Raw genomic sequence first — 15,095 nt, forward strand, 5'->3', positions numbered from 1 at the left:
CTTGCATGCTTTTTCAATGCTGTGCTTTGTCCTTGTGTGCAATTTTGTAATGCTGTGGTCAATACGAATCCAAACCAACTCATCCAACTTTCAGCTGTCAACCATTTCACGAGTTAGAGTAGCTTTTGAATGTACTCAGCACTTTTACTAGCCATACTACATTGATAGAAATGCCACCTAAGCTTACCTTTTTGCGGTGAGGCAGGTGTTGTGGGTTCTGCACAAAGTAAAAGCACCAAAGGAAAGCATCAGTAGGTAACAGATTAAAACAAGCCGAAACTACCTTGTCATTAAAAGAATGTCAAGGCCATGCAATATGTCATGACAAAGCCTACCTTTATCCCTATAGCTGTGAATTGCAAGCATCCTGGAGGCAGCTGATCGGTTGGCACACTCATGGTCCCAGTCCTCCTTTTCAATGGTGGTGGCCATCACACATATGTTTGGAGTGATTCTTCGTAGCTGAGAAAGCTGGAAGGAAAAACTCATTCAAGGTTGCATCGTCCAGCCATCCGCACATACCGCAATCATCAAAAATGCTGAGCTTCTAAAAATACAAGCAGTAGACTATGTGACGGTATTCATTCTTAAGAATAGAAAATGCACTGTTGTCAACATTTCTGGTTTAAGATTCATGCATTAAGTTTGATAAAAGTTGCAGTTCTCAGGACCAGCTCACTGCACTCAGTCAGACCACACCTTTCCACATACCTTTTTTTGTATAGTTGTTTCATCTTCAAATACAAATACATCCGTGCTTGTCTTCAGGTACACTGAAGTTGAGGTGTATCCCCTTTCTCCAGACACATTTGGGCATGTCTAGATGACAAGACAAAAAAAAAAACCAGTAGAAATGCATATTAAAATTGTTTTATAGTTTTTGGTTTAACATACGAAAGCGACTCTGGCTATGAGGGATGCCATAGTGGATAATTTAAACCTCCCAGAGTTCTTTAACATGCACTGACATCGCACAGTACGCTGGCCTCTAGCTTTTTGTCACCACTGAATTGTGACCGCTGCAGAGAGGTCGAACCCGCGTCATTTGGGTCAGCATCCCAGCACGCAGTGGCTAACATACTAAAATGACTTTAATTAATATTACAGAGCAAAAAGATGCAAACAACCATAGAATACACTCTAGCCCAATTATTATTCTCTCCAAAATGCCCTACTTACAGTCAAGACGTTTCTTCATTCTTTCAATTATCAGTATATTGCATAGCAAGCACTGCTGGGCAAGCTGGATTGGTATTAGTGTTAGAGAGCTGGCATACCTTGGATTAAGTGCATAAATGGGAAAATGTGGCTGTATTGCATTCCGTTTTTGCGTGTTGTGCATGGCAGTACAGATTACCTGGATGTTTATCACCTGGTTGCGGTTATTTATTCCGTGCAACAAAGGATAAACTGTCAGTTGTTAGTGCGTGTTTCTCATGTGCTCTCTGTATGCCGATTACTTTTGGCACTTTTTTGTTAAAAAAAAAGTATATGTTGCTCTGTTCAAAAAAAAGCCCAGTGTGCACTTACTTTTTGTGATTAACTGTTATTTCGTTCAGAGAAGCATTTTTTTTTTACAATATTGTCCTGCATAATGAACACACCGTAAATTTCTGGAAAATTTTTCCAAGAAAAAAAGACTAATATTTATGCAAGCAAACATGGTAGTTCAAACCACAAGAGGAAAGAGCTAGTAGCATATATTGTCAAGCAGAACCTCTGATAAGATATGTAGCACATGTATGAATACTAAATAATTTGCCATTTATTCATGAAACATGTATAAACCATAACCATATGCACTACAGAAAGTTTAAGCACAGATATCAAATGTATTTATGGGCAAAATATGAAGAAAAAAATGTTGATACAAGTAATCTGAGAAAACTGGTTTTTCATTTTGCTGTCTTCAGATTTATGGGCACGTGTATATCAGTGAATTGATGCAACAAAAAGCACTTACTGTTGAGTACTTCTCCCAAGATTCCTTTGCACAGTCTTGACCGAATTCAAATTTCTTGTCCATTAGCTCATACCGACGAACGCCCAAATTCACGGTGAAGCATGGTGTCATTTCACCTTTTTTCGGGCTCTTTTACAGCATAAAAAGACAAAAACAGAATGTTTTTATCAGTAGCACTGTGTCCCTTGCAGAACAAAGCCTCCTCTTATTTTTTCTGACTGCTGCTGAAAGCACACTGCTGCTTGACATAGGCCTGCTTCAGTCCTCACTAAAGTTCTTTACATCACCACTACTGTTCACATTTATTCACAACCACTGGCAGAGTAGACAACACAGGACTGCCTGAGGTCTTCCATCAACATGCAATGCTGCTGATTAACTGCCGATTATTACACCCATATCTGGAACCACTCTTTAGTTCAGTATATGGACAACGTTTATCATGTAACGCTTGCAGTCAACGTAAATTACATTCAGGGCACATTTGCATGAACACTGCGTTTTTACTGATAGTCATGAAAACTGTAGTACCACAGCAATGCTGAGCCTGAGGTAGCCATAACACCTTAATTCCTGCACAGTGCACCATTGCCGACATTTACCTTGCATTGCCCTGCTCTTTTGAATAGTACCTGCGAATAGTACCTGTGTTAAATCTAACCAACAAGTAGCTGGTCTGGTGTCATGTGAACACCATCATTTCTACAAGTAATTTGAAAAAGTCACACATACTGGCACAAAATGCAGCGGACATGTAAACAAATACCTTCAGACTTTTTTCAAACTCAATTTTAAAAAATTTATGCACCGTTTCATTTTACTGCTTTATGCTTAAGTTGAATTTCTTGTTAGTAGAAAAGATGCCATTTGCAAATGCCATAATCATGGTACGACATACAGGAGCCTTACTTTCCTATTTCACCGTTTTGGTATTAACATGAGGAATTTTCAATTCATAGCATCTAAGGTGTTCCCTATGTTGCCCTTTCCCTCATTGGCGCTCTGTGATGCTTGCCTCCTGCTTTCCTCTGTCACATGCTCAATCAGCAGCCTTTAGATTTCTGAATCTATCTTTCTGCAGGCCATTGAATTGCTGTTTAACCAAATAGTATTTTTTACCCAGATCCGTTCCTCTATTATTATTATTGTAACATAAAATTAAGCAGTAGTACCACGGTGCGACACAGAGCTCACCAATGTGGGGCCTCACTGCTCCGTGTGTCATCCGAGAGTGCAGTGCAAGCACAGCACCTAAATGCCACCTTTGCCCTGCTTCCATGTCTGAATTTCATTAAAATATTCACTCCATCTCAACATTTTTCTCTGTACCTGCTCACAGCAGTGACTCTTCATAGCTTTACCAGTGCGCTTCTCTCTGCATTCCTCTCTTTAAGGCCAAGTACTTATTTTTGTCTGTTAAGGCTTTCGTCCAAGCCACCACTGTCACAAAATTTGGCGCATATTTGGAAAGCCAGTGCAGCATGAAAGGAATCCCGCCCACGCATGCCATAGACGGTTCCAGAAAAGTGGAGAAAATATCACTCCTTGATGATGGAGAGTGCGTAACCTTGAGCATGCCGAGTGATGCCCTCTCCCCTTTGATCATGCCACTGAGGGCGGGTTGGAAGAAGACACTCAAATTCTCTAAAGGCCATTCTCCGCACCTGACCAATGGCGACGTGCGCCCGGTGCGAGGGTGAGAAAGCAGTTGTACGGTTAATACTGTGTGTATGTGCACATCTGCCTCGGTGCAAAGAAACAAACAGACATGGCGCACCTATAGATATGAATGGCTTTGAGCACTGTCAGTCAGCCCGTGCCACAGTTTAAGTTTTGGAGAAATGATCCTGCCCGACTACCACATCAACACCACTCGCCTAGCTAAGGAGCAGTGAGGCGCAGCGCGCGCCAGCCTCGGGCCGGCCTTGTCATGGTCCTCTGGCTGTCAGACTGTCGCAGTGCCTGGTGAATTGTCTCTCTCTCGTGTTAGTGCACTTTAGATGCAATCTCTCTTGTATTGCAGTCCATTTCTTGTGTTACTTTGCATGCGTTGCATTGTTGTGTAAATCACTTTCTATGTGTTTGCACAGTGATTACAAATTCCTCTGTATCTTCACTTTGCTGTATAGTTTGTTTTGTATGTGAACCTTTGGCTCCAATCCATTCTATGGCTTGCAACCGGCGAAAGCTGGGCACCAAGTGACCATACACCCCTTGTCACTTGGAAGCTGGTTTCTGAGCTGAGCTGAGCTTTCCACACCGTGTAGAGGGCATCTTCTCTAAGACTGGGACCGCTATCCCCACGTCTCTAAGGGTGCCCAGTAGTGCACACCACAAGTATGTGAAGGTGACAACCATTCCTTGCCTGATGCATTTTATTCAATCCCTCCAGCTAGTTTCTCCATTTTATTACCGTAATATCCCGAGTCATTGCCCACCTCCTCACCAACTGATATTCATAGTGAGGGCCCGGGCCATGTCTCGGGGACCAAACAAGAAAAAAATGGAAAAGCCTAGAAAATGTCCATTTTTTGTTAGCATCTAGCATGGCTTGACAAGGCATACACTAATTTAACCACGGGATGTTATCTTGCTCGCAAGAACTATAAAATTATGTTGTGCTGTCCGCGAAATCCACTGCTTTCATCACGTGAGGGAAGCTCCAGAAGAGCACTATTTGAAGTTCTGACTACGATCAGCATAGGCTCTAAAGTGAACTCGAACCCCTTTCGAAATAAAGCACCTCCTATTTCGCACAACTGCAACTAGGTTTATGGTTTATGGGGGTTTAATGTCCCAAAGTGACTCAGGCTATGAGGGACGCTGTAGTGAAGGGCTCCGGAAATTCCGTCCACCTGGGGTTTTTTAACTTGCACCGACATCGGACAGTACACGGGCCTTTCGCCTCCATCGAAATCCGACTGGCGCAGCCGGGATCGAACCCATGTCTTTCGATTCAGCAGCCAAGCGCCATAACCGCTGAGCCACCGTGGCAGCAACTACTGCAACTAGGTCCAGTGCCATTATGCAGAGGTCATCCGGAATTGAATTACGACATCATCTGTATTGATGCTGCATATCACGGTATGAATATATAGCGACCTAGGGGTGGGCGATGACTCGGTGGTTTTGACAATCTACATTTTGCCTAAATGGGGGTGGGCAAGACTTGGGGATGGGCGCTGGATTGGGATATTATGGTATACAAGAGATCTATTCAACAATAAATTAGTAACATTTTATTGTTGAGGCTACCGCTGTCTAAAGAAGTATGCTATAGTTAATTTCAACCATGCAGTGGTCTTAACCATTAACATGCATTAAGGTTTCGGAACACAAGCTTTTCTGAATTTCTCTACGATAGTTTAGCCATATAGCAGCCAGAAACCAAAGCCCATGATATCAAATTAAGCAGTAGGACACAAAAACCATTAAGCAAATGCAGTGAGTTCATTTTCTCCAGCAAGCATCATCTAATGGCAACACAAAAGCCCTAAGGCTAGCTGTAGATATGCTGTGCATTTTGAAAGCCATACAATGTTATTTTGCACATCCAGCTCTCAAAGTGGAAGCCAAAAAGAGTGCTTACAAAGATTGTCTTGTCCAGCTCAGCCAGATCTTGATAGGCAGTTGGAAGAATTTTGCAGTGAGGAGACGGTAGATATGGAGTGGTGTACAAAATTAGTCTATCACACGAGCTGGAAAGCCATATTTGCACCAGTTACTCAATGACAGAAAAACTTTATAAACCTTGTTTATAAACAGCAACGTACCTTTTTAATTTGAGTAAAGGAGCAAGACTTGTGTTGTAACCAGCTGTTTGCACTGCCAGAAATAGCTTCAATCGCAGTTTTCTTTTAAGGTAGATTCGAATTTTCTGAAAATATGAAAAGGAAAGATAAGTCTTTCAAGCACAACAAACAAAAAACTACACCCATTTGCATATGGATGACTGCTTGGCATATCTCGATTTGCTCTGCTTTATTCCTCAGTCATACCTTTTTATGTTTCTTTGCTTAAGACCTTTCTTTATGACAAGTGTCTGCATTGCCTTATGCTTGGCAATTGATCTTTAATGTAGATTTTGTTTGCAGTCCCATAGCAAGACAATCTCTTGTCTTTCATCTTCAGCCCTTGGTTTGAAGTTCACAGTCCTGCCTTTATCCCAGTCATATAATCATTCAAAGTTCTTTGCAACTACACAAAAACATATCAGAAGACTAGTACAGTGCTTTTTAATGTTCAACACCCTTTTAATGAGTGTAGCAACAAAGATGGATAATTTTAGAAAGAAAAGTTGCTGAATGCAAAAATGTAGGAAAATCGAATCGTAGCTGAGCACCAGTTTCAGAAAAGCTAAAGTATATACCTGTCCATTTGTAGTTTCACATTCAGGAGTAGTGAATATAGGGGGCATATCATGGAGCAGCTTACGGGGTCACTCACTGAAAGTATGCACAACTTACCAGTGACTCCTCATAGAGGCTATCCAGGTCTGTGATTGATGTGGTTTGCAGCATTACTCCATACAATGTCTCAAAGGGGTTGGTCTTTGAGATGCTGTACATCAGGCGAGCCACGCCATCATGAAGAAAAACCTCTCGCAACTTTGTTAGCAAGTCAGAGTTCATGGGCGCCGTTGCAATGAGAAGGCCCTGAACGTTGTAGTGCTTGAGAGCCAGGAACTGGTATAGTGCAGCAGCTGAGGAGAGAAATAATGTATTCTTGAAAAATTTCACAGTTTTTACACAATAGTAAAGAAGGCTAGAAGACTAGAAGTTAGTTTAGCTAGCTGGTACTATGTTCTGGTGAAAACCTACACTTGCTTCCTCACTCAGAAGTTCAGAAGAGAAACATGAATGTGCAAAGCAGATCAAACAACTGTCAGTTTTCTGAGAATACAGTAGGATGTTGATGAAAAAAAAAAAAATTACCCCTGAAGTTTAGCAATCTTGTGAGACTGAAATAAATAACAACGTGGCTAAACTCCCACAATAACCGTGTTGAGTGTCCAACATGAATCACAGCCTGCACAGCTTGTCAGAGATCCCACTTTACATATTCAGGAGGTGCCGAAGTGAACAACTGTGAAAAACCAGCATTATTGCACATTACACAAGTGTTTCTTTTTCTTCTCAAGAAAAACACCTGATGCGTTCTAGAAGTACCCATTTCTACACTTGGTAACAATTATCTCCTGATGACATAAAAGCTCATCTCCTGATCAAAAAACATCCTCATATTTAGGGCATAACTAAAGCATACAATATTGGCCAAATTGAGCAACACATTTTCTTGTGCAGGTCAAATCGATCGAAGCTACATTCTTTCATGGTAACTTCTGCTAAGCCATTCCTACCCCATACCATGAACAAATGAAACAAATTACTACCCCATATTGCTACAAATAGGTCCAACAATGTTTCACAAACTAAAACCCACCTGTGATGACATCCGAGCTCACCAAATTGGCCAATTACTCATACTTATATACCTCTAGACCCATTTTATGAAGATTTTCTGTATTTGGTGAGACTGTTTCCTCTCCATTTTTTATTATGCATCGCCTCTGGTGCAGTTTTAACTTCTTACCTTTGCATAGTGTCTTCTGCGGTACTTTCAATAAAATATTAATAAATGGCATGCCCATAGCATGCCACAATTACCATCATTGATATAAAAGCGGTCACTGCTGGAGTAGTGCATAAGGCCCATGTAAGCCATGTAGGGACAGAGCTGTGCAGCAAGGCTCAGGTTGGGAAGCCGGCGGGAGAAGAGGCAGATGATGAACGTAGCTGAAAGAAGGAGCAGGCACATGACTTGACATGACTTGATGTCTTTTTTTCCCAGTATTTTGTTCAGAACAGGAGCATCGCCTATGCAAGTTTGCTTTGGCAGCTTTGGCACATGCAGCAGCATTTTTGCCTCCCAATTCACCCCTCACGTCATTCACCAACTCATTGTAAACAGTGCGACAAGGACTTACCCTCAAATAGCTAACATTAGTCTTACATGCCCTATTTTACATGGCAAAATAAGGCTGAAATGAAGAACTGCAGTGAGAAAACTGGTCACAGCTAGGATGAGAAGCAGGTGTGAGGGATACAGGCTGCATGATTCACAACTTCAACAAGAGAAAACCGTTTCAGATAGAATGATTTTTGCAAGATCACCAGTCACTTCTCACCCGACAGGTACTGCTACTGCTGTGCACTGTCGAACATCCTTCAGCAAGTGAAGGCATCTAGAGTGAGTTGTGCCATCAGGCGCCTTAGCAAATATCCACGGAATTCATCAAGTGGCCTCGAAACTTTTGAAAATTTGCACCTATCTCATCTTCATACTTCCTACTTTACCGCACTTGTATATATTTCTTGCAGCTCCTCCTTTGTAAGCAAGCAAAATAAACTTCAAACCATATACACACTTCTTTGCATTAACATCGTACACTGCCACCCTGTTGCACATCTCTTCTATACGGCTTTGTCTTCCTTGTGTACCTGTAAAGGTTCTGTCAACAGGGTTCTTCTGCATGAATTCTGCTCAGTGTAATAGAAAAAAAATTGATGATGCAGTCAGGAAACAAGCATATGGTTGACAAAACCAAAATGGAATTGAGCACATCTATTCCCCTCTTACAAAATACCTTTAAAAGGAGCCAGATAGTGCGTGCAGTAACCCTATGAAAAACTAAGGAATGTCAAGACATGTCATTTCTGGGCACAGTGCCTTTCTCCGCATACTACAGAGGTGGTGCAGAGCTCAGTGACTGACAACAGTTGTTCAATAGGTCTGAATATTTCTGGTTATCTTATACACTAACGCTGTAATATGACTGTTGGCTAAATGTTAAAAATCAAACAGTTTGCTTTGATACATATAACTGTACTTGTGTTCATAGCAAAAGCAATCAGGCTCTTTAGTTATTCATGGTGGACAACAGCATGGTGGAATAAGACAGAAGGGAAAAAACATCATGTGTTCCATTGCACTGTTGACCACCATAAATCTATATCAACTAGGCCCACTTTCTTTTCTAAGCTTTGGTCATTCACCCAAAAACATCTAAACCTTAACTCTATTTATATACTCATGTGCATGGCACATAAAGACTATTCATATGGACCCCTTAAACAAAAGTACGAAACAATGAGAGATGGCCCCACATTTCAATATGTAGCAGCTCACACAGTCGATGTGTATGTCATTAGTCACCTGATGCCATCAAAAAATAAAGTAAGGGGAAGGGGGGGGGGGAGTAAAACTTGCTTCAAAGGACAGCTGAACTGTTTTTTGAAAATTTAACAATATTTAAGGATTCAAATCTATGCAGCCTGAGAGTAAAGCATGCCAAGTGTTTTTGCACTAATATTTAAAATGGTGATATATTCGCCAATTAAAGTTCAGGCTTCTCCTCAGAGCTTTAGAGTGTACAAAGAAGCTTGGTGATGTCGCGGAATTTCCACTGCATTAACCCACACCCTGCCTGGCCATCTTATGCTGCTGAACAACTTCACAGGCCATGCTGAACAACTTCACAGGTCAAGACTATGCCTGTGAATTTGTTCACCGTAGACGACATCCCTCCCCTTCCCCACTTGGTGCTGAGCACTGCGGAGAAGCCCGAAAGCCGTGGCAGTTTTGGCCAGCCACTAAGTCACCATATCAAATGCTGCTCCAAAAGGACTTTGCTTTCTTTACCTGCTACTTTCACACATTCAACCCCTTTAAGCCCTTAAATTCTCAAACCACTGCAGTTGCCTTTAAGTAACTGCTTATCCATGGCCCACAGGTATAATTTTTGTTCCACTGTAACCAACATTGGCAACTAACCAGTGATATATATATACACGAGGCATCCCAGAGCCAAATATCTGTGATGCCCTTTAAAAAAACCTGAATGACAATTCTGAGAAGGATTTAAATCACAATGTTGACAAGCACATTTTACTGAGCCAAAATATTTTTCTCTAAAATATATGTGGTCTGCTTATATTCTGACCTGGTTCAAACTATGTTTCAAATTCAGTACTATACCTTTATCTGCTTTCTTCTTCCCTCTAAATGGCCGCGCCTACAGCTTGATTTTGGTTGCCTCGTCCTTGACTCTGGTTGTTTAAGAATGCTAACACAAGTGCATAAAAACAGTGCTAATTTTATTCACCAGCTGATTACTACTCCAGACAAAAATAGTGGCAGTAAACAGTAGTTACTTGCGGCTTGGAAAATCTTTTGTGTTGCCTTGTCAGCCACTGTACTCTCTGCTCCTGAAAGGCAAGGTGTTGCTAAGTCATGTTTTTGAGCAAAGAACAAGGCACAAAAAAAAAAATCAGGAAGTTCGATTCCAGACAAGAATAGTGGTAATAAACATTAGTTACGTGTGGTGTTCAAAGCCTCTGGTGTGGTCGTCTGAGTCATTGGACTCTCTGCTCCTGAAAGGCAAGGTGTTGCTAAGTCATATTTTTGTGCAAGGAACGAGTGACGCAGATATTAAAGGCACAAAAAGATATAAAGCAAAAAGTCCGATTCCAGGCAAAAATAGTGACAGTAAATAGTAGTTACGTGTGGTGAGCAAAACCTCTGGTGTGGTCTTGCTAGCAACTGTGCTCTTTGCTCCTGAAAGGCAAGGTGTTGCCAAGTCATATTTCTGAGCAAGAACGGACAGATGCAAATATTCAAAGCACAAAAAACTAGACAGCAAAAAATTCTGATTCTAGAAAAAAAGAAACAGCAATAGGCAGTAGTTACGTGTGGTGGGGAGAGCCTCTGATGTGGTACTGTCAGTAAGTCTGCTCTGTGTGTCTGAAAGGCAAGCAAGACATTGCTAAGTCATACAGTCGTACGTGCTAGGAGCTAAAAAGTAAAGTGTTTCTTGTACCTACAAAACACAGCTCAGGAAGAGTTAATGTAAAACACAAAAAAAACACGCACTATGCCAATGAATACACTGAACTGCATACACAACACCAAACGCACTACATGTCTGGTTCCTTCCAGTGCTTGGCTTCACATTATGAAACATCTAGAGTCTTGAATGTGGCCCGCATTGCCTATGTGACCTTATCTTTTCTAATACTATGCCATGTAAATGTGCACACGCGTGGTAGCCAGCCAAACAGGTACAAGAAAGCTAGTGCTGCCTGTATATTAAATTGACATTCAAAATCGCCCGGCTATTTTGCTCTATCATTATGGTGTCTTTGCATATCCATCACGATAATAAACCTTGTGCCGACACAGCCACAACCCCGTGAATAAATCCTGTGTGCTTATATATGATTAGCTATGAAATTTTTAATTATATTCATGACCTTAGCAATGCATCCCTCAGTGACCTTTCACTACTTTGAGCATAGTTTAACAACCAATCCTACCAACTTCACACTTAACCTAATGAAAGCAGTCACTGTTAGCTGCAACCAATGCCTATTAATGCAAGCCCTCATTCATTATAGCTCACTGAATGTGTATTAGAACAGTTAAAACTGAAAGTACTGTGGCACAGGAACAATATATGCAAAACTTGATACTGCAGGTGCATTTATAGATAAAAAAAAACGATAGAATTATTTTATTACTTTACCTTTTGTAGTTCTTGCTATTTTTATCTTTTTAAATTGAATGAACACCAATGAAATGACCTGGTTAAAACAATTTCAGAGACTTCAGAAGAGACGTTAAGTCTGCACAAATATAGACAAAAGTTGACACCTTCTGTCCAGTTCAGCTGCGAGATTATCATCTTCAGTCTTGTGATTGGCTGCCTGACATTGCACTCTCCAGTCCAGTCTTCATACTCCACATAAAAGGCAGCAATACAGCCTCGATCAAATCTGTGCAGGAATGACTGTACCTGAATGTTGCCAGAGAAAAGCACAGAATGAGTTGGTCACACACTTCCACAGATTATTTTTACAATAATTTAACACTTGTAATTGCAAAAAACTGCAGTGGCATTAGCTTTGTCCCTGCTCTTACAGTGTGGACATTTGTTACGTCAGTTATTTTCTAAATGCTGCAGAGAGTACATACTGCATTAAGTGACTCAACACAATCTGAGTTATAGCCGCCACGCTGGATAAGTGCTTATGGCGCTCGGCTGCTGGCCCAAAAAACACGGGTTCGATCCAGGCCACGGCGGTCGAATTTCGATGGAGACAAAATTCTAGAAGCCCGTGTTCTGTGCGATGTCAGTGCGCATTAAAGAACCCCAGGTGGTCGAAATTCCTGTAGCCCTTCACTACGGCGCCTCTCATAGCCTGAGTTGCTTTGGGATGTTAAACTCCCCTAAACCATAAACCAAACAATCTGTGTTATGCATTTATTTTGAATACATGGGGAAAATATTCTGAGAATGCCATCTCTGTGCATGTTTAAAAGCTGAAGCAGCAAAGCTGGACATGAAAAGATATTTTGGAGCAAGTATGGTCATACTCTATGTGACTGATATGTGATGTCACAAAGCCATCATAAATAATAGAGATAAGTAAAAAATAAACGACCTGCAGGTTCCTCGAAACAATCCTGCAATCATCCTTTAGCAAAGCACAAATACCACGTGCTATGCTTGCCCCATGAACAAAAAAGACTCCCGTTATTAATGCAGCCTGCATTTTCATGCCTGTATGTAGCAAAGGTATTTTAAAACCTCTGTACTAAACATGTATGACCAAAGTGTGACCAAAAGAGGTATACACAATATACTGACGTATATGCAATCTGAAACTGTTAGTGCAAGCAATTTTCTATGTGTGCTGCAGTTAGGCATCACACCGTATTTAAAAGTAAAAATCAAATGCAAAGAATATGGCCTTGGCATTTAATGTAAGTCTACAAAGCTGATACATGGGAAAGATCAGCCATTAAGAATAAATTAATTCAAAGTTAATTCAAGAGTGAACTGATTACATCATGCTATTAACAGTGCACAATAAAAACTTAAAATGGCAACTCCGGCAGTTTTTTGAACATTTTGAGTTGATATTCACGTCACATTCTTTCCATTCCCCAGTACAAAAAAAAACGGTTTTTCAAAATAGTGTGTAGAAGTACTTTAAACAGCAGAAACCAAGAAATCAAAACCGAAACTGAAACTGGGTTTCGGCCAAACTATGAAATCACGACCTACCAACCTATGAAGTCACGGATACTCTCCCAAAACTAATAGTCTGTGCATTGATTGGTTAAATTGACTGTAATTGGCTGGGTCATTATTTGTTTGAAGTGACCAAAAACAAGTGCGAATTAAGTTTGTCCTTCAGCAAATGCAGAACAAATATCGACGAGCGTGCCAACCTATGACATCAGGCATGCAACGTCGCCCATAGAAATCCTGCAACAAGACATTTCTCAGCTGCAAAATTTGGCAGGAATGGTCACAAAACTATAGAGAACGTACCCTGAAAGTTTCAGTAAAATCTGTGGAAGTACATAAAATGCCAGAGTTGCCCTTTAAGGTAATAGTCTCAATGAACACAAAAAGTCCTTGAAGTGCCTTAACAATTCACTCACCTGTTGAGCCACAACTAGCTCATCTTGAAATGAATATAAGGTGCTACCATTCCTTTGAAATGATCTTGTGAAATTATCATCGTATTGAGTTCGTCTCTTTAGGTTAGGGCACGTCTGGAAGAAACGAAACAAAACTGTTGCCATGTTTCAAAAAGGAAGATGCTTGTGTGTGAAACATTGATGGTAGTATGAATTCAGTGCACTGAGACATCTTGACAGATATAATTGTTGTTCCTGGCAGTAGTAATGCATGAGAATGACACCACATAAGTAAACACATTATTATAGCTCGTGTAGCATCCCAGAAATGCTGGCACCTTGCCACAAAAGTGCAAATGGCAAAACAAGACAACTCAAGGCATACTTGAAAAATAATAATAAAAAGACATTCTCTACCACATGCCATTTAATGAGCATAAGAAATGCGCCACCATATCAACATGCTCCACCTATTACACTTCTTCGTACGCCTGCTAGAACATACCTTTGTTTAGAAACTATTGAAATCAGTCACAATATCATCAATCATTCACATCTGGCCCAATCAGAGTACCACTCTTGCTCTTGCAAACATCAGATGCTACATATGGTGGGTTTATTTTCTCTATATCAGAAGCTCCCTCATGAATTATCCACATGGTTATCCACAGTGAGTGCTGCCCATACAATTACATGTACAGTTTGCTACCACCCATGAAGTACGCACTTGCACAAGCTGCCACCCGGGGTAGTAGCACATCCAACTAATTGCTCCATCAGGACTGATTGGTAAGACATTAGCTTGAACTGTGCCAACAAACAAGATTACCTTCCCTCCATGGATTCTATTGACTTCCTCTTTATTCTTTACCGACTTACCTTTTCAAAATTTTCACCTTAGAGCCAAGCAGCTCTTTAGTAAAATTATTCATGCTTTGCCACTCACCTTGGCGTAGCCCGTCCAGCGTTGGTAGTTGCAAGGTGTGCCAATGGCCTCTGCAGCACTATTCAAGCGATACTCAGAAACGACCATGGGCAGAGAAAGACCAACTGTGGTCAGAGACTGAGACTCTCGCACCAATGTTGCCTGCAATTCAGTTCACACTTCATTTAGCTCCAAAACAATTTCCTAGAAGGCAAAGGCTGAAAAAAAGAGCTATGACCCAGACTAAGGTAAAATGAAGCATGCAAAGAAAAAAATTGTTTTTTGGTTTGTGAAATTTTCTTTGTCCGGTTTTTATAAGTAAAGTTGCTTGAACAAACAATCTTTAATATATCAGCATCTTTCAAATTGTTGTTTGTGATGGCATGACTCTAGGACACTATGTGGTAATTTTGGTTACTTACTGAACACATAAAGCTCGTTTAAAAAAAAAATGCATCCTTCCATCCTGCTAAGATCATCCCATTATGCGCTGATGACTTAAGTTACATACCACACTTCATGTTATCACATTTCTTTATTCTGTCTAAGTCTTGTAGAACACCGCATTTGCATATATATAATGCGATGGAGGAATTCGAGTCCACTTGAAAGCTTGCTGCTCACAATCCTGGTGGTTAAGCCATCTCAGAGCGCAGTTTTATAGCCTTTGATAAACATTTTCCTCTACACGCTGCCCCTGCAATTGCTCTTTTACAT

The 15,095-nt window shown here is 40.8% G+C and overlaps 1 protein-coding gene across 1 annotated transcript in view; it reads right to left on the reverse strand.

Moving 5' to 3' along the window:
• LOC144096948 (uncharacterized) overlaps nt 1-15,095 on the reverse strand; it is a 42,935-nt gene that overhangs the window by 795 nt on the left and 27,045 nt on the right. The window contains exons 39-53 of the mRNA XM_077629753.1: nt 14,400-14,540; nt 13,475-13,588; nt 11,675-11,816; nt 10,712-10,765; nt 10,526-10,579; nt 10,342-10,395; nt 10,177-10,230; nt 7,630-7,758; nt 6,430-6,665; nt 5,737-5,840; nt 5,553-5,661; nt 1,964-2,092; nt 712-819; nt 336-471; nt 188-217 (exon numbers count right to left, since the gene is read on the reverse strand). Coding sequence (XP_077485879.1) covers nt 188-217; nt 336-471; nt 712-819; nt 1,964-2,092; nt 5,553-5,661; nt 5,737-5,840; nt 6,430-6,665; nt 7,630-7,758; nt 10,177-10,230; nt 10,342-10,395; nt 10,526-10,579; nt 10,712-10,765; nt 11,675-11,816; nt 13,475-13,588; nt 14,400-14,540 — 1,594 coding nt within the window. The remainder of the gene's footprint in view (nt 1-187; nt 218-335; nt 472-711; nt 820-1,963; nt 2,093-5,552; nt 5,662-5,736; nt 5,841-6,429; nt 6,666-7,629; nt 7,759-10,176; nt 10,231-10,341; nt 10,396-10,525; nt 10,580-10,711; nt 10,766-11,674; nt 11,817-13,474; nt 13,589-14,399; nt 14,541-15,095) is intronic.

This window comes from Amblyomma americanum, chromosome 7 (genome assembly GCF_052857255.1).
Source record: "Amblyomma americanum isolate KBUSLIRL-KWMA chromosome 7, ASM5285725v1, whole genome shotgun sequence".
In the NCBI taxonomy this organism is placed as follows: Eukaryota; Metazoa; Arthropoda; class Arachnida; order Ixodida; family Ixodidae; genus Amblyomma; species Amblyomma americanum.